Raw genomic sequence first — 18,983 nt, forward strand, 5'->3', positions numbered from 1 at the left:
TGGGGCGGCGGCCGGAGGGAGAAACGGCTAATCGACCACGAGTGATATTGGCCCGTTTCTTACATTTTGCTCATTGCTCGTTGGTTTTGCAGCACTTCAGGAAAGCCCGAGATCTCACCTTTGAAACACACCGTATCATGATCTTTCAGGATTATTCGCCGCGGGTCTCACTGCAAAGGAAGGCCTTTAATGAGATCTGCTCGGAGCTGGTGAATAAACAGATTAGGTTTGCCCTTATGTTCCCAGCTAAATTAAAGATTATGCATCAAGGACAAACCAAAATGTTTGACTCAGCAGGGGCAGCAAAATCTTATGTTCAATCTCTACCGGGGCCTGCATCTTCGTCTACCTCGTGATTGCTGGCTGAAGACCACATTTGCTTTACCGCATTGGCGTTTTGCCAATAGCATGCCTGCAGTTTTCATCGGGCCTTGCTCATCCGGGCTTCTGCTAAGCCCACCTAGTTCGGTTTTGCCTTTGTTTTTGCTGTCCTAATATATTGCCATTGAGTCTAATGTATCTGCAGCGCCATTGATTGTATTACATGCGCCCTTGGGGATACGTGCATAAGGGGGTTGGAAGTTTTTACTGTTTTGAATTCGAATGAGGGGTCCCAGGGAGAAGCCGAACACACGTTACATCTTCGTGCTCTCCCCCTTATTTCCCGGTTGTATCTCTATGACTGGGGGATGGGGATCTTTATGCTGTGGTTTGTTATTGGGGGAATGATAGGGTGGGGGGAGGGGGAACTACCGGTAGAGAGCCTATACGTAATTCTATTGTTTAGTTTGTATCATGGTACTATCTCCTTTTGTTGGATTTGGAACTTGTACTGTATGGCATGGATTGTGCTCCAGCAGGGCCGCCTACACGCCCACAGAGCGCTCTTATTTGGGCGGACACCTGGGCTTCCTAGTAGCCTGTTAATTTATGCTAATGTCTCTTGAAGTCATAACTTGGAATGTAGCGGGCTTGGGCACCCCAGTCAAACGTGAAAAGGTTTTAGCATGCTTGGGTGGACTTCGTGCCAATATAATATTTCTCCAGGAAACTCATCTGTCCCCTCCGGAGGCTCTTAAGCTACAGAAAAAATGGGTAACACAGGTCTATTCTGCTTCAGGAACTTCCAAAAGCAGAGGGGTAGCCATTTTACTGCATCAGTCGGTTCCCTTTATCAAACAACAGGTGGTGGCAGACCCTGAAGGTCGGTATGTGGTGGTCAAGGGGCTGTTAAGGGGCTCGCCGATCATATTGGCATCGATTTATGCTCCAAATGTCTATGATCACACATTTTATACTTCTCTGCTTTCTATTATCACTGATTTAGGGGACTGCCCTGTGATCCTCGGGGGTAATTTTAATTTTGCCATAGACTCGGTGCTCGATAGACTGCCTCCTAGAGGTGGGCACCAGATAAGTGAGCGAAAGGGACCCAATTATTTATGCAAGCATTTGGGATTGTTAGACCTCTGGAGGGTGCTTCACCCTGGGGACAAAGAGTTTACCCATATAGCCAAAGCGCATCCATCGCGGTCCAGGATCGATTATTTATTTATTTCTGAACCATTATTTACTAAATTCACTAAGTCCACCATCGAGCCTTTAGTGATCTCCGATCACTGCCCAGTGTCTGGCACCTTCCAAATCGGTGGACCGGGCGCAGGGGGTCAATGGCGTCTCCCCTCCTCTCTGGCAAATGATCCTGCTTTTGCTGCTTTTCTAACAGAAAGATGGCGGATTTTTATGGAATCAAATGCACAGCATGTCGACCAACCGATTCTTCTGTGGGAAACAGCAAAATGTGTTCTCAGAGGGGACATTATTAGCTATTCTAGCTACAAGAAAAAGAAGATGGATAGGGAGATACTAGATCTGGAGAAGCGCCTCAAGGGTCTTCAGCGTCAGTGCTCGGGACCCTGTGATGTGCAGTGGAGTGCCCAATTTAGAGAGACACAAACTGCCCTGAATGCTTTGCTTCACGCTAGAGCGGCCCGTCACCTCAGGCACAGACAGTTTAATCTTTTTGCCCATGGTAATAAAGCGGGACGTCTTCTTGCTCGCTTATTAAAAGCGCAAGAGGCTTCCAAATTTATAGCGAACCTCAAATCTGCTACGGGGGAAATTAAATCTAACTCCCGAGACATAGCGGACATCTTCTCGAAATATTATAAATCTCTCTACTCTGCTGATCAGGTAAATGAGGAGAGTATTACTGAGTTTTTAAGGGGAATTAATCTGCCTAGTTTGACTGAGGACCAGACCCAAAAATTACAATCTCCCATAACTGAGGCGGAGGTGCTTGCCGCAATTCAGACCCTTCCTAATCTTAAAGCACCAGGACCCGATGGGTTGACCTCAATATTTTATAGAACTTTGCAGACGGAGGTTAGCCCAGTCTTACGGTCCCTCTACGAGTCAATGGTGGATAAGCAGGAAATGCCTAGCACTCTACGGGCTGCCACTATTGTGGTTCTCCCTAAGTCAGGCAGAGACCCTCTATTGCCTTCGTCATATCGCCCGATCTCCCTTCTAAATTTGGACATAAAACTCTATGCGAAAATTCTGGCCACGCGAATACAACCTTTTCTCCCCTTTTTGATCTCTCCAGACCAGGTGGGCTTTGTGGCTGGCAGGCGCTCCATGGTCAACATCCATAAAGTCTTAACTGCTTTGGAGCTTTGCTCGGCTTCTAGGGTCCCCGATCCATTGGTGGTTACATGTGACGCAGAGAAGGCTTTTGATCGCGTTGCCTGGCCTTTTCTATGGCAGGTTCTTACTACAATGGGGTTTGTAGGGAGGATTTACGACTATATTATGGTGTTATACTCGAACCCTACCGCCCGCATTTTAGTCAATGGGGGCCTATCGGAAGAGTTTACTTTGTAAAGGGGCACCCGACAAGGGTGTCCCCTATCCCCGTTACTGTTTATTTTGACTGTTGAACCTTTGGTGTGTAAACTGAAGATTACCCCAGCTGTCACGGGTGTCCCAGTGGGCAACAGTTCCTATCTTACCTTATTGTTTGCTGATGACATTTTATTATTCCTTTCTAATGCCAGACAGGCGCTCCCAGCTGCTCTGGCCATATTTCAGACTTACCAGTCTTTGTCTGGCTTTAAACTCAACTTAGATAAGACGGAGGCTTTGGATGTTGGGGGGGCCCTCCGTGACAGCTGGGAACATTTTCCTGTAAAATGGGCGGACAATACCATTAAGTATCTGGGTATCATTCTCCATCCGGACCCAAAGAGATGGTATGCTCTTAATATACCTCCCACTATCGCCAAGATGACCCATAAGATGCAGGGTTGGCAGTCACTTCCTATTTCTTTGCAAGGCCGCATTGCTTTGGTAAAGATGGTGGTCGCTCCTCTATTACTATACAAACTGTTAATGCTGCCTTTCTTCATTCTAGTTAGGGATGACCACATGTTGCAATCTGCCCTACGTAAATTTTTATGGAATAATAAAAGAGCCCGACTCTCCTACCAGACTCTTATGGCTCCTAGGGTACAAGGGGGATATGCTCTTCCCAATTTTTATCTCTACTCTTTAGCAGCCAATCTTAGATTTTTAGGAGACTGGATGTTTGGTACCTCGGAGTATACGGACCCGCAGATGATACGCACGCTGTGTGCCCCTTATGACCCCAGTTACATTTTGCATGCTCCAACCTTGAGTTTCCAGAATTTGCACATTAACTTTATATTGGTCACCACTGTCCGGAAGGTGTGGCGGAGAACGCGGACCCTCCTGGGCTTATCTTCCACGGTATCTCCTCAATTCCCTTTACGGGGGTCTTCCCTACTTTCCCTTTCACTGTTGCCTTCTCCTCACAGGTTTTCCTTTGCTCCGAATTGGCCCCTGGGAGCTTTTCTAGACCCTCAAACGAGCCAAATTTACTCGTTTCTTCACTGCCAGACCGAATTGGGTTTTCGGCCACATCACTTCTTACTCTATGGTTCTGTTCGGGAGGAAATAACCGCTGCTCTGGGCTCTGAGAGGGACAAACTGACCAGCTCCTTGTATACAGCTTTAATTTCCTGTTTACAAATGTGTAAAGGTACATTGTCCTGTTTGTACTCGTTTTATCTTGTGGTGCAACCATATTGTATCTTTCAGAAGCTTCTTCCCAAATGGACCCGGGACTGTCGTGAGGAGCTCCAAATCCATATGCTTAAGAACTCATACCTTTCCATTTTCTCCATTACTTCAAATGTGGCTCTCCGGGAACTACAACAACGTATTTTCCACAGAATTATCGTATCTCCTGCACGAGCTTATCAAATGGGATATATCCTATCGGCAAGTTGTTTAAAATGCTCTGCTCCTGTTGCTACTCTGATACACTGTCTGTGGGATTGTCCAACTATTAGGGTCTTCTGGGATGCTGTTCATGGAGCCCTTTCAACTATCTTCCAACAGGAGATCCACTGGACTTGCTCACTGTGCTTGTTGAACAATGATGTTGGTGATGAGAGCCTGAACGTGGACAATTTGTTGTTTATAGAGAAAGCTTGCCTAATAGCCAAAAAATGTATTCTTTTGAAGTGGCTGGATAAGGATCCGCCTACATTGAGTCTCTGGTCTTCTAAACTCACTGAGCTATACCAACTGGAATATGGCTCTATGTACAAGCACTTCTCTCTGAGGAAGAGGCAAGTCTTTCACGGCATTTGGGCTTCTTACTATGAGACACTATCTTTGACTGTTCGACTTTCTGCCCCACTGAATGATGGTGCTCAGCCTACCGCATCATCTGCTATATGAGTCTTTTGAGGGCGGGATCAACTGCGCTGGTTGCATACTGTGCCTTGGGTGGCACTGTTGGACTGATTTGCCTTAATCCATTGCGTTCTTTACTTTTCTTAACTGGAGATTAACGGCTCTCTACCGGGGGGTGGGGGGTGGGAGGGAGGTTCTGGATAGAGTTCAGTTGGCTAGATTTTCTACTGATTATGGGACAAAAAGCTTGGGTGATACGGGCTGGTATTTGTATCCCTGTTTGTTTGTTTTTGGATTGTTGTTTTGTTTTTACCTGTTTGCCCAATAAAACATATATTACAAAAAAAAAATATCAGATTTCTGGACTAAAGTCTTTAAAGTAATTACAAATGTAGTGGAATTCCAGATTGACACTACATCAGAACTGGGACTGATGGGTTTTTGGTTTTTGTGTGAAAACAGAATTTGCTATATTTTCACACACTGGGGATATCTAGGTGATTCAATATACAGTACCTGCAGTCATTTTTTGATAATTTTTCATGAATTTTAAATAAATATTTTTTATATCTACATGATTGTCACTTTGATGTGGTATATGCTAGTTTTTGTAAAAATATTTTTAAACTTTATTAAAAATAAATATTTTTTAATGTGTGGGATGTACATTGGTTCATTAGTGTTCATTTTCTGTAACTAGATATAGCCCCCTCCCCCACACACACACAGACAGACACACAATCGAGAGATAGAGATTGGTAACTGGGATAATACTGAATGCTATGTTCAAATTACTTTGAAGAGACAATAATCAGATTCTTCAAAAATGCCTTGTTGCACCTCAGCATTAATACTTAAATTGGGGTGAATACTGTATCAAAAAAGTACTTAAATGTGCCTTGCTGCAGCCCATTTTAAAAACACATTAATATGACTACGTGAAGAGACTCATTTCGCCATTGGAGATGGCTTCCTCAGGGGAATGAAAGGTTAACCGCTGGCTGCTGGAGAATGAAGCACACATGTATTGCAGTCCATCCTTGAAATATCAAATAATTTTCAAAAAGAGGGTTAAAGCACCGAGTAAAGTCTTTACTTCTCTTCTCTCTCACATCCTTCTGTCTGCCCATTTGATGTATTTAATGTATTCACTGAATTGTGACATGGAATTTTGGCTTGGTTTCAAATAAAAAGCTAAAAAAAGCAGTAAGACAACTGCACAGAAAAAAAAAAGTCAAGGTTTTGGACTTGACTTGCTGCTTAGGCGACTCAAGTTCAACTCCCCTATCCAATGGGAGCAATAGGGCTCAGGCATGTTGCAAAGGCAAGATGGCTACATCTACTGAGAGCTACATAGTTTTAGTGTTGACTGGGCATGCCATCTGGGGCAGGTAATGCAAGAGAGGAGAAAATGTGGGGGGAAAAAAAAAAAACGACAAGGTAAAAATTGAGCAGGCTTACCTTCTTAACTTCAGCTTCATATTCTTCTCTCAATTCCCCAGGTTTGCTTAGTTGAGGTACTGGATAAACTGTATATGCTACATGAAAGTAAACAGATTTAAAAAGGAGTCCATTTAAATATGGTTAGAACAGAGAAATCCTGATCAAGTACATTTCCCCCTTCTTGCTCCTCCCCTTCCACAGACTCAAATCCACCCTTTCTAGATGACCTGCCTAGTTAACTGGTATTCTTTTATTAGCTGAGATCTAGAAGTTTATTATAAAATCAATACTCTGTTCTAATATTGAGCAAGCACAGGTTAAAGTAATTAACCACTTTGCCTTACTCTCTTCCCCTTAGTGCAGTGATGGCTAATCTATGACATGCGTGTCAGAGGTGACATGCCGAGACGTTTTTGCTGACACGCGCAGCGTTTCGTGGACTATCGGGAATTTTTTTTTTTTTTTTTTTTAATCGGCTGCGCTGACCCTTTAAAATTTGTTTTTTTAGTATCCACCCCCCCCAATGCCCCCAGGCGCAGGGAGGCTCATGCGGCGCAACGATAGGCAGGGCCGTGGTGAGGCTCATGTCACCACGGCCCGAAGAAAAAGATCGTGTTTAAACGCACTGATGCTCCTCCTCCTTCCTGCCTGCGTGGCCCCGGAAGTAAATGTTGCCGGAGCCGCGTGGGCAGGAAGGAGGAGAAGCATTAGCGCGTGCAGAAGAGGAGCAGCACGGAAAATGCACTGAAGGTAATATATCGATGGTATTATACACCAGCGCGTCTGCACCGCATCAAATCAACTATCTCTGATAGGTGCTGGAAAGGGTGTGGTGGGGAAGGTACCTTCTTTCATTTATGGTGGGAGTGTGGAATGGTATCCAAGGTTTGGAGCTCTGTGGCGGAGTGGGTGACGGCTATTCTACATAAGCCGGTGACACTCACCCCTCAGGTGGCTTTGTTAAACGAGGACTCTATGTTAGGGGACACACATAGTTCTCAGTTCATTAGGTTTGTGACGACGGCAGCTAGATGTGAATTAGCATATCATTGGAAAGTTCCCTTGGGGCCCACTCTGGCCGCAATTCAGGCAAGGGTGGATAAGATTTTTATATTGTGTAAAATCACCGCACATAAGAGGGGACGATTTGGGTCATTTCTGAAGGTATGGCAACAATACATTGAATGGCGGGATGTTCGCACTTTGGGCTAAAGGCTTCTTTGCACTTACCATTGACTTTGTATTGTTTTGATGTTCATTGTATGTTAGCATTTGTTAAGCTGGGAAGGGAGGGGAGGGGTTCATAACAAAATGTTGAGGAGACGATTCTTTTGTATAATGTTTATTTTGTTGTACAAGTGCATTCAGTGTTTGTTGTACAATTTCAAACTTGTCTCCAATAAAAACTTTAATTATAAAAAAAAAAAAAAAAAAGAAGAGGAGCAGCACTTGCGCTTACGGGCCGCCGCGAATTCCAAGTCCCAGCGGCCCGAGAAGAGGAAGCGGCCCGAGAAGATCAGGGCCGCTGCAGAGCCCATCCTGCAGCGACCTGCGAAGAGGCGGCCCAGAGGTGAGAGAGAGGCTGAGGGTCTGTAGAGGGTGTGTGTGTGCACGTGTATAAGATGAGTTCAGAGATTGTGTTTGAGAGTGAGGACCTGAATGTTTGCAGAGACAGCATGTCCTTGAGCAAGACAGCATGTGGGCGTGAGAGAGAGCCTGTGTGTGAGTCAGACAGCATGTGTATGAATGATTGTATGAGAGAGAGCATGTGACAGTGAGAGCCTGTATGTGTGTGAGAGAGAGAAATGCATGTGAGAATGAGAACCTGACTGTGTGTTTGAGGGAAGAAGATGGAGAGAAAAGAAACAGAAAAAAAGACAATATAAAAGGATTTGGCAAAAAAAAAATAAGAAAAGGAAGGTGGAGAAAAAAAAAGCCTGTGACCAACCAATTAGAAAACTAAGATCAGACAGTAAAGGTAAAAAAAAAAAAAAATTACTTTTTAGTGATTGGCACATGTAATCTTTGGGAATCTGCAAGAATAGCACTTTCTCTACGGATCTCACAATGTACGAGATCAGCATGGAGAAAGTGGAAGCCCATGGGGCCTGCACAGAGGAGGCAGCAGAATGGACTTCAGTGTCAGTAGCAGCAATCGGCGCCTCCCCAGTAGCCATGTGGCAACAGTGACAGTGGCAGCAGAGGAATGAGAGAGGTTCCAAGGTTGCTGGCAAAAGAGAGGGGGGGTCTGCCTTTAGTGTGTGCATGAATGGGACTCTGCCTGGGGGGGGGGTGTGTGAGAATGACTGGGAGCTTGCCTGGCTTTGTGTGTATGTGAGGGAGTCAAGTGAGTGTGAGAGCACGAGTGTGTATGAGAAAATCCAGCGGAGTAAGAATTTGTGGGTGGGGGGGAGAGAGTTTTTTTAATTGAAGATTTAGCCAATGAAATTCAGCAACAAAAAAGTTACTAAGCAGGTAAAGAATTATTTGTTTTTGCTTTATTAATAAATACAGTGCATATATTAAAATTATAACTTTTTGTTATTAGAGCTACAAATATCACAAAATTATGGATTTTTCTAGAAGTGACATACCACCCAAGTTATGCTCATTTTTTAAATGAATTTTGACACACTGAGCTCAAAAGGTTGGCCATCACTGCCTTAGTGCCAAATTGCATCACATGTGTCCAAATTGCCCTACACAAAGACGACTTGAGCCCAAGTCTCCTGAACCATGAGCAAGTAATGAAATTGGCCCCAAGTTATTTTAATGAATTTAGAATGTTTAAAAATGTATATTAAGCTGTCACCTGATTTTTGTTGTAAAATTGTTCGACACTTTCCTGCTCATTGTAAATAGTAAATACACAAGAAAATAATGAATAGAGCAGTACAAATTTACTTTCTAGAAGCTTTCATTCAAATGTAAATGAATTTCCAAGATCTTCCCCCTATGAAATTTTTCTTGAAACGATGGAAGAACATAAGAACATACCATACTGGGTCAGACCAAGGGTCCATCAAGCCCAGCATCCTGTTTCCAACAGTGGCCAATCCAGGCCATAAGAGCCTGGCAAGTACCCAAAAACTAAGTCTATTCCATGTTACCATTGCTAATGGCAGTGGCTATTCTCTAAGTGAACTTAATAGCAGGTAATGGACTTCTCCTCCAAGAACTTATCCAATCCTTTTTTAAACACAGCTATACTAAACTGCACTAACCGCATTCTCTGGCAACAAATTCCAGAGTTTAATTGTGCGTTGAGTAAAAAAGAAAAGAACTTTCGCCGATTAGTTTTAAATGTGCCCCATGCTAACTTCATGGAGTGCCCCCTAGTCTTTCTACTATCTGAAAGAGTAAATAACCGATTCACATCTACCCGTTCTAGACCTCTCATGATTTTAAACACCTCTATCATATCCCCCCTCAGTCGTCTCTTCCCCAAGCTGAAAAGTCCTAACCTCTTTAGTCTTTCCTCATAGGGGAGTTGTTCCATTCCCCTTATCATTTTGGTAGCCCTTCTCTGTACCTTCTCCATCGCAATTATATCTTTTTTGAGATGCGGCGACCAGAATTGTACACAGTATTCAAGGTGCGGTCTCACCATGGAGGGATACAGAGGCATTATGACATTTTCCGTTTTATTCACCATTTCCTTTCTAATAATTCTCAACATTCTGTTTGCTTTTTTGACTGCTGCAGCACACTGCACCGACGATTTCAATGTGTTATCCACTACGACATCTAGATCTCTTTCTTGGGTTGTAGCACCTAATATGGAACCCAACATTGTGTAATTATAGCATGGGTTATTTTTCCCTATATGCATCGCCTTGCACTTATCCACATTAAATTTCATCTGCCATTTGGATGCCCAATTTTCCAGTCTCACAAGGTCTTCCTGCAATTTATCACAATCTGCTTGTGATTTAACTACTCTGAACAATTTTGTGTCATCTGCAAATTTGATTATCTCACTCATCGTATTTCTTTCCAGATCATTTATAAATACATTGAAAAGTAAGGGTCCCAATACAGATCCCTGAGGCACTCCACTGTCCACTCCCTTCCACTGAGAAAATTGCCCATTTAATCCTACTCTCTGTTTCCTGTCTTTTAGCCAGTTTGCAATCCACGAAAGGACATCACCACCTATCCCATGACTTTTTACTTTTCCTAGAAGCCTCTCATGAGGAACTTTGTCAAACGCCTTCTGAAAATCCAAGCCTTAGGATGGACCCAGCACATCCATGAAGCCACTCATAAAGCTGGAAATACTCTTGATCTAATTTCTGCTAAATCAAACAATTGTAACATAAAAACTAAACATTCAACAATTCCCTGGTCTGACCATCACCTAATCAATGTTGATCTTTTATTCAAAAATCAAATGAACATTCCTGAAAAAACTGAAATTTTAACTAAAACTTTAGAATCCAAAATTTGTAACTTAAAACTTACAAACTGTTCTAAAGCCTTCAACTCATGGGATACAACTCTTAAGGAAATATCAGACAAACGTAGCTTGATACAAACCAGATTCATTAACAAAAATAACATTCTCAAAATAAGAACATAAGAACATGCCATACTGGGTCAGACCAAGGGTCCATCAAGCCCAGCACCCTGTTTCCAACAGTGGTCAATCCAGGCCATAAGAATCTGGCAAGTAGCCAAAAACTAAGTCTATCCCATGCTACTGATGCTGGTAATATACCCTTGGTATTATGAAACTCTGAAAGAATAAAAAAAAACACCTAAGAAAATCTTGAAAACAATTGAATTTATTTATTTATTCTTTTTCTATACCGACGTTCATGACCTGTCATATCACATCAGTTTACATCAAACACAGGAGAAGTACATCGAACAGGGGGGTAAAAACTTGGTCAGTAACAGAGTATTAACATTTTTGCAAAACCATTTAGAGCATAACAATTATGAACAAAAACCTAGAGTGGGAAAAAGTAGAGGGTAACAGGGGAGATGGCGAGAATGGGCTACTTGGGACTGAGGGCTAAAAGCAATATAAAATTATAACAATATAGCAATATAAAACTATATAAAAACGATGTGACCACTGTAGCAATAAAACACTATAACTTATATCTTCAGTATCTTAAGTATCCAGGGCTGTGGAATCACAAGAGGTGGGTAAGAGGAGACCTTGTGGTGAGAAGGGTGAGGGCGGGGGTACCCTCGAAGGGGAGGGTTGACGAGGGGGTAATGGGGGGGGGGGTGTGCAGGAAAGTGGGACGGCCGGGAATTAAGGCTGAGCAGTAACGCAGGTCGGGGAAGGTTCTACAGTCATTTTAAGGAAACGCTTACTTAAAAAGCCAAGTCTTAAGTTTTTTCTTGAAAGTTAGTGATGAAAATGATGAAAGTCAATGATGAAAAAAATCCCTCTGAAGAATCCCTAAAAAGATACAAATCTCATCTCTCACAATACCAAAACCTTACAAATAAATCTAAAAAAAGGTTACTATGCAAAACTAATCCACGGAGTAATCTTCAACTCAAATCTGACTGATGTTTTTGATTGGATGACTAGAAAATTATATCAAAGAATAATGCTCAGTATGATATACTTTGATTTCAGCAAAGCTTTTGATACAGTCATAAGAACATAAGACTTGCCATAGTGGTTCCAGTGCTCCTATCGCTGCAAGGATCTAGGCTATGGATCAGCTGGAAAACTAATAACATTTTCAAGAGAATCTATTTTGCTATGAAGGAAAAAATTCTTTAATATTAGTTAAATGAGTAGCCTGTAACTTAAAGATACTTTATCTCTAACATAGGGAAATTGAATCTCAAGCAGTCTAACATGTTTCTCCATCTTAGTATATGTAACAGAAATCTCTGCTGAGAATTTGCATAGCTGGGATATAGTATGCATTAATGTACACTCAGTTTATGTCACAACTTTACAAACATCCTGCAGAGAGATATCAGATGGTTCGGCCGAAGCTTCACCTACTTTCTCCTGACAGTGGATTGGTGGTGTCACTGCAACTGGTACTGGGATACTATCCACTCCAGGGATACTTCCCTCTATCTATTACTGCAGACTGTCTTGAGCCTCTATCATTTATTTAACCAATTCCTATTCCTTCTCAAGTGGGGTAAGTCTCCTTCAGCCATTGATAACATCTGTGTACATTGAGGAGGGGAAGGTTAGGGCACATAAATTGAGACTCAATGACATTTGTAAGCCCTCGTCACTCATATCCTCAGATGGTAAATGGGTTAAGTGATAAACGTGGACGTCCATTGGGCCTTATACTGGATTGGAATCTGCAGATGGAAATGCAAGTCTCCCTTTCCTCTTCCTTCCCATATCAAGCAGAGGAGAAAAAAAAAAAAAGTTAAAAAAAAGAAAAGGCTTCAGCTGTGCACTAGCAGCTGCATATCGCTGGTCCCATGATTGCTGGGACCCTGGTCGTCCCCCCCCCCCCCCCCCCCCCAGTGACATCAGAAAAAGCACCGCACAAGGGAGGAAGTCAGAGGACACACCAACTCTGGCCAATTATAGTTGCAATGTCCTCTCCCCTGTCTCCGACTGACTGCCTTTTTCACAGCGATAAGAGCATCTTGCCATAGTGGGACAGACCAAAGGTCCATCAAGCCCAGTATCTTCTAACAGTGGCCAAGCCATTTCACAAGTACCTGGCAGGATCTCAATGGGTAGATCAATTGCAAGCTGCTCATCCCAAGAATAAGCAGTGGATTTCTGCAACTCTGCCTTAATAATAGTTCATGGACCTTTGCTCAAGAACTTGTCCAAACATTTTTTTTTTTTAAACACAGCTACACTAATAACTTCACCACATCCTCTGGAAATGAAATCCAGAGCTTACTTATGTATTGAGGAAAAAAAAAAATTCTCTTATTAGTTTTAAAATGTATCACATAGTAACTTCATTGTGTGTCCCCTACTCCTTGTACTTTTCCACAAAGTAAACGTTTACTAGTTCCATTCCACTCATTTTATAGACCTCTATTATATCTCCTCAGCCATCCCATTCTCCAAGCTGAAGAGTCCTAACCTCTTTAGCCTTTCTTTATAGGGAAACTGTTCCATCCCCTTTATCATTTTGATTGCCCTTCCCTGTGCCTTTTCTAATTTTCTGAGATGTGGTGACCAGAACTGCACACAATACTCAAGATGAAGTCACAACATGGAGTGATACAGAGGCATTATGATATTCTTTCCTAAAAATCCAAATCATTCTATTTGCTTTCTTGGCTGCTGCTGCACACTGAGCAGAACATTTAAATGTATTTTCAACTATGACACCTAGAGCCTTTTCTTACATTATGTAGCTATAATATGGGTTACTCTTCCGTAATTGCATCACTTTGCCCTTGCCACATTAAATTTTCCATTTGCATGCCCAAACTCCCAGTTTTACAATGACCTCTTCTAATTTCTCACAATCCTCTTGTGATTTAACTACTTTGAATAATTTTGTGTCATCGGCAAATTTGATCACCTCATTTGTTATTCCTATTTCCAGGTCGTTTATAAATATATTAAAAAGTGGTGGTTCCAGAACAGATCCCTGGAGTATGCCACAAGTCACCTTTTTCCATTAGGAAGATTTACCATTTAGCCTTACTCTGTTTTCTACCTTTTTACCAGTTGGCAATCCATAATAGGACACCGCTCCCTATCCCATGATTTTTAATTCCCTAAGAAGTCTCTCGTGAGGGACTTCGTCAAATGCTTTCTGGAAATCCAGTTTCAACAAACCAACTGGCTCACTTTTATCCACATTTATTTGCACCCTCAAAAAATGTAGCAAATTTGTGAGACAAGACTTATTTTGGCTAAATCCATGTTGGCTTTGTCCCATTAAACTATGCTTATCTATATGTTCAGCAATTTTGTTCTTAATGATAGCTTCTACCCTTTTGCCTGGCACAGTCATGAAACGCAATTGTCTATTGTTTCATGGATCACCCCTTGATCCCTTTTTTAAAAAATCAGCATTACATTGGCAAACCTCCAATCTTCAGGTACCATAGATGATACTGAGAGTTTATAAATTTCCAATAGCAGGTTTGCAATTCATTTCTTAGTTCTTTCAACACCCTGGGATGTGTACAATCTGGACCAGATAATTTGCTACTCTGGTTTGTCAATTTGCCCTAGTATATTGAGATTTTTTCAGTTCTTCTGAATCACATCTTTGAATATCATTTCTGGCAAAGGTATATGAACATAAGATATGCCATACTGGGTCCATCAAGCCCAGTATCCTGTTTCCAACAGTGGCCAATCCAAGACACAAGTACCTGTCAAGTACCCAAACATTAGATAATTAATAAGCAATAGCAGCTTGTGATCTAATAGCAGTTTATGGATTTTTCCTCCAGGAACTTATCCAAACCTTTTTAAACCCAGTTATACTAACTGCTGTAACCACATCCTCTGACAATGAATTCCAGAGCTTAACTATGCACTCAGTGAAAAGATTTTCTTCGATTTGTTTTAAATGAGCTATTTGCTAACTTCATAGAGTGCCCCCTAGTCCTCAGAGAGTAAATAACCAATTTACATTAACTTGTTCAAGTCCTTTCATTATTTTGTAGACCTCTAACATATCCCCCCCTCAGTTGTCCCTTCTCCAAACTGAACAGCCCTAACTTCCTTAGCCTTTCTTCATGGGGCAACTGTCCCATACCCCTTATGGTTGTGTCCCATTAAACCATGTCTATCTAAATGTTTTGTGATTGTATTCTTTATAACAGTTTCCACAATTTTTCCTGGCACTGAAGTCAAGCTTACTGGTCTATAGTTTCCCAGATCACCCCAGAGCCCTTTTAAAATACCGGGGTTACATTGGCCACTTTCCAATCTTTAGGTCCAATGGATGATTTTAATGATAGGCTACAAATTAATTGAAATAGGTCTGAAATTTCATTTTTTAGTTTTTTCAGATCCCTAGGGTGTATACCATCCGGTCCAGGTGATTTACTACTCTTCAGTTTGTCAATCTGGCCTACCACATCTTCCAGATTCATCCTGATTTGATTCAGTTCATCTGAAACATTACCCTTGAAAACAATCTCTGGAATGGAAATCTCCCCAAATTCTCTTCAGTAAACACCGAAGCAAAGAAATTGTTTAATCTTTCCGCAATGGCCTTATCTTCCCTAAGTGCCCCTTTAACCCCTCGATCATATAACGGTCCAACTGATTCTCTTGCCGGCTTTCTTGCGGATATATTTTTTTAAAGTGTTATTGCGAATTTTTGCTTCTATGGCCAACTTCTTTTCAAATTCTCTCTTAGCCTGTCTTATTAATGTCTTGCATTTAACTTATCAATGCTTATGCATTATCCTATTTTCTTCTGATGGATCCTTCTTCCAATTTTTGAATGAAGATCTTTTGGCTAAAATGACCTCTTACACCTCACTTTTTAGTCATGCTGGCAATCATTTGACCTTCCCTCCATCTTTCTTAATGTGTGGAATACATCTGGACTGTTTCTAGGATGGTTTGTTTGTTTGTTTTTTTAAACAATGCCCATGCCCTTTACATACTTTTTACCTGTGCAGCTGCACCTTTCAGTTTATTTTTGTTTTTTTAAACTATTTTTCTCATTTTATCAGTTTCCCTTTTGAAAGTTTAATTCTAGAGCCAAGGATTTGCTTACTGTCCCCCTTCCAGTCATTTCTTCAAATTTGATCATATTATGATCACTACTGCGAAGCAGCCCTACCACAGTTACTTCTCTCACCAAATCCTGTTCTCACTGAGAATTAGATCTAAAATAGCTCCCTCTCTCATCAGTTCCTGAACCAATTGCTCCATAAAACTGTCATTTATTCCATCCAGGAACTTTAACTCTCTAGCATATTCTGATGTTTCACTTACCCAGTCAATATAAGAAAATTAGGTCTTACCTCTGTTAATTTTCGTTCCTGTAGTACCAAGGATCAGTCCAGACTCCTGGGTTATGCCCCCGCACCAGCAGGTGGAAACAGAGCAAAACTTGTCAAGCTCCACTATATATACCAGGGTGCCACCCACAGCCTGTCAGTATTACTCAATGTCAAAGCAGTGGATATTCCCCATATAACTAACTATCTACACAAAAATCAACCGGGGAACCCTCGGGTCACTTCCCCCATGAAGAGCCAGACCCGGCAACAAATTAAATTGTCAAAGACTTGCAACAGTAAAAAACCTTTCATCCGAACAGCGGACTCTCCGAACCTACTGGAAAAAGACACGGGCGGGGCTCTGGACTGATCCTTGGTACTACAGGAACGAAAATTAACAGAGGTAAGACCTAATTTTCTTTTCTCTGTACGTACCGGATCAGTCCAGACTCCTCGGATGTACCAGAGCTCACTATCTAGGGTGGGAAGCGGAGAGGCCCGCCCCAAAGTTCCACGCCCCAGAATCCTGCACGTCTAAACGATAATGATGTGCAAATGTGTGCAGAGACTTCCAAGTCGCTGCCCGACAGATCTCTGAAGGTGAGATCTGCTGACACTCCGCCCAGGACACCGCCTGAGCCTGAGTGGAGTGGGCTTTTAAGCCCAACAGTAGGGGACAACCCGCCAGGAGGTAAGCCGAACCAATTGCTTCCTTCAGCCATCGTGATATGGACATCTTGGACGCCATATTACCCTTCTTGGAACCATTCCAAAAGGACGAAAAGATGATCCGACAGTCTGAAGGGGTTCGTAACCTCAAGGAAGCGCAGGAGGACCCTGCGCACATCCAACTTCTTCAGCTCCTGTGAAGATGCATCCGAGGAATCAAGGTGAGGAAAAGCCGGGAGGTCCACCGACTGGTTCAGATGGAACGCCGAAACCACCTTAGGCAGGAAGGACGGAATGGTCCGTAGCGAAATCCCAGACTCAGAGATCCGTAAGAAGGGTTCCCTGCATGAGAGAGCCTGCAGTTCCGAAACACGTCTGGCAGAGGTGATCGCAACAAGAAAGACTGCTTTCAACGTGGCCCTCTTCAAGGGTTCAAAGGGAGACTTACACAAGGCCCTGAGAACCAAATTTAGATTCCAGGAAGGACAAAGCGACACCATTGGAGGACGCAGGTGGGTGGCACCCTTTAGGAACCGAACCAGATTGGGGTGGGAAGCCAATGTTCGACCTTCCACAGGACCCCGAAGACAACCCAAGGCTGCAACCTGGACCTGCAAAGAGCTACAGGACAGACCCTTTGCCAGACCATCATGCAGGAAAGACAAAATATCGGGAATGGTAGCCCGGGTCGGGCGGAGCGACCTGGCGACACACCAAGATTCAAAAACCTTCCAGACTCGATGTAGGACAGAGACGTCGACACCTTGCGGGAGCGCAGCAGTGTGGCCACAACCGCATCAGAGTAACCTTTCCGTTTCAGCCGGCGCCTTTCAAAAGCCATGCCGTTAGACAAAAGCGATCCGCCTGGTTGAAACAGACGGGCCCCTGATGTAGCAGATTCAGCAACGGCGGAAGCCGAAGAGGAGCTTCCGCGGACAGGTTGACTAGGTCTGCGAACCATGGCCTTCGTGGCCACTCCGGGGCCACCAGGATCACTTCCGTGGGATGATTCTCTACGCGACGTAGAACTTTGCCTATGAGGGGCCACGGAGGAAAGACGTAAAGGAGGATCGACGTTGGCCAGGGAAGCGCCAGGGCGTTCACCCCCTCCGCCCCTGGTTCTCTGTGGCGGGCGAAGAAACGTGGAGCCTTGGAATTCTGAAAAGTCGCCATCAGATCCATGACCGGTCTCCCCCATCTGGCGCAGATGAGCTGGAACGCTGCGTCCGCCAGTTCCCACTCGTCCGGGTCGAGTTGGTGACGGCTCAGAAAATCTGCCTGAATGTTGTCCACCCCTGCGATGTGGGACGCGGCAATGTGGAGAAGATGCCTCTCCGCCCACTGGATTAGAAGGCGAGCCTCCATGGCCACTGGGCGGCTCCGGGTTCCCCCTTGGCGATTGATATAGGCCACCGTGGTCACATTGTCCGACAGGATCCTGACCGACCTCCCCGAGACACGGGGGAGGAACGCCCGTAGTGCCAGTCGCACCGCCCTGGTCTCCAGACGATTGATCGACCAGCGAGACTCCGTCACGGACCAGCGTCCCTGCACAGAGTGCCGCAGACAGACCGCTCCCCAACCAAGGAGGCTCGCGTCCGTAGTGACCACTGTCCACTCCGGGGCCACCAGAGAGACCCCTTGAAGAAGCATGTCCTTCCTTAGCCACCACTGCAGACTGGAGCGCGCTACCGCTGTCAGAGGTAACTGCAGTTCGTACTGCTCGGAGAGCGGGCTCCAACGGGAGAGTAACGCGGACTGCAACGGACGCATGTGCGCAAAGGCCCACGGGACCAATTCCAGCGTCAAGGTCATGGAGCCAATCAATTGTAAGTAGTCCCAGGCTGTCGGCGGTTGCATCTGCCGAAAGGCCTGTACCTGATCTTGCAAACTTGCGACAGCGGTCCAGGGAGAGGAAGACCCTGCCTTGACGTGTGTCGAATAGCGCTCCCAAAAATTCCAGAGACTGTGAGGGTTGGAGATGACTCTTGGCCGTGTTGACCACCCAGCTGAGGGAGTCCGAACAGAACGAGGTGCCCGACTCCTCGGAGGCCGAGTCAGAGTCTGGGCCCTTCCCCCGCCCCGCGGGATAGCCTGCCCTGGGCGCAGGGCGCTGCGGGGAGAGCGAGGGGGGAAGAGTCCTTGGATCCCTCCCCGATGGGCCCGGCCTCCGCGGGGTCTGAGGACAAAATGGCGGCGGTGCCCGCGTTCCCCCTAGAGCTATGAACAACCCCCGAGGAGCGCGTCCC

General features: G+C 44.1%; 1 protein-coding gene across 1 annotated transcript in view; it reads right to left on the minus strand.

The window, feature by feature from the left end:
- The window catches only part of RNF168 (ring finger protein 168), a 225,542-nt gene that overhangs the window by 186,693 nt on the left and 19,866 nt on the right, over positions 1–18,983 (minus strand). Inside the window, exon 3 of the mRNA XM_029616843.1 lies at positions 6,187–6,263. Within this exon, the coding sequence (XP_029472703.1) occupies positions 6,187–6,263 (77 nt within the window). The remainder of the gene's footprint in view (positions 1–6,186; positions 6,264–18,983) is intronic.

This window comes from Rhinatrema bivittatum, chromosome 9 (assembly GCF_901001135.1).
Source record: "Rhinatrema bivittatum chromosome 9, aRhiBiv1.1, whole genome shotgun sequence".
Lineage (NCBI taxonomy): Eukaryota > Metazoa > Chordata > Amphibia > Gymnophiona > Rhinatrematidae > Rhinatrema > Rhinatrema bivittatum.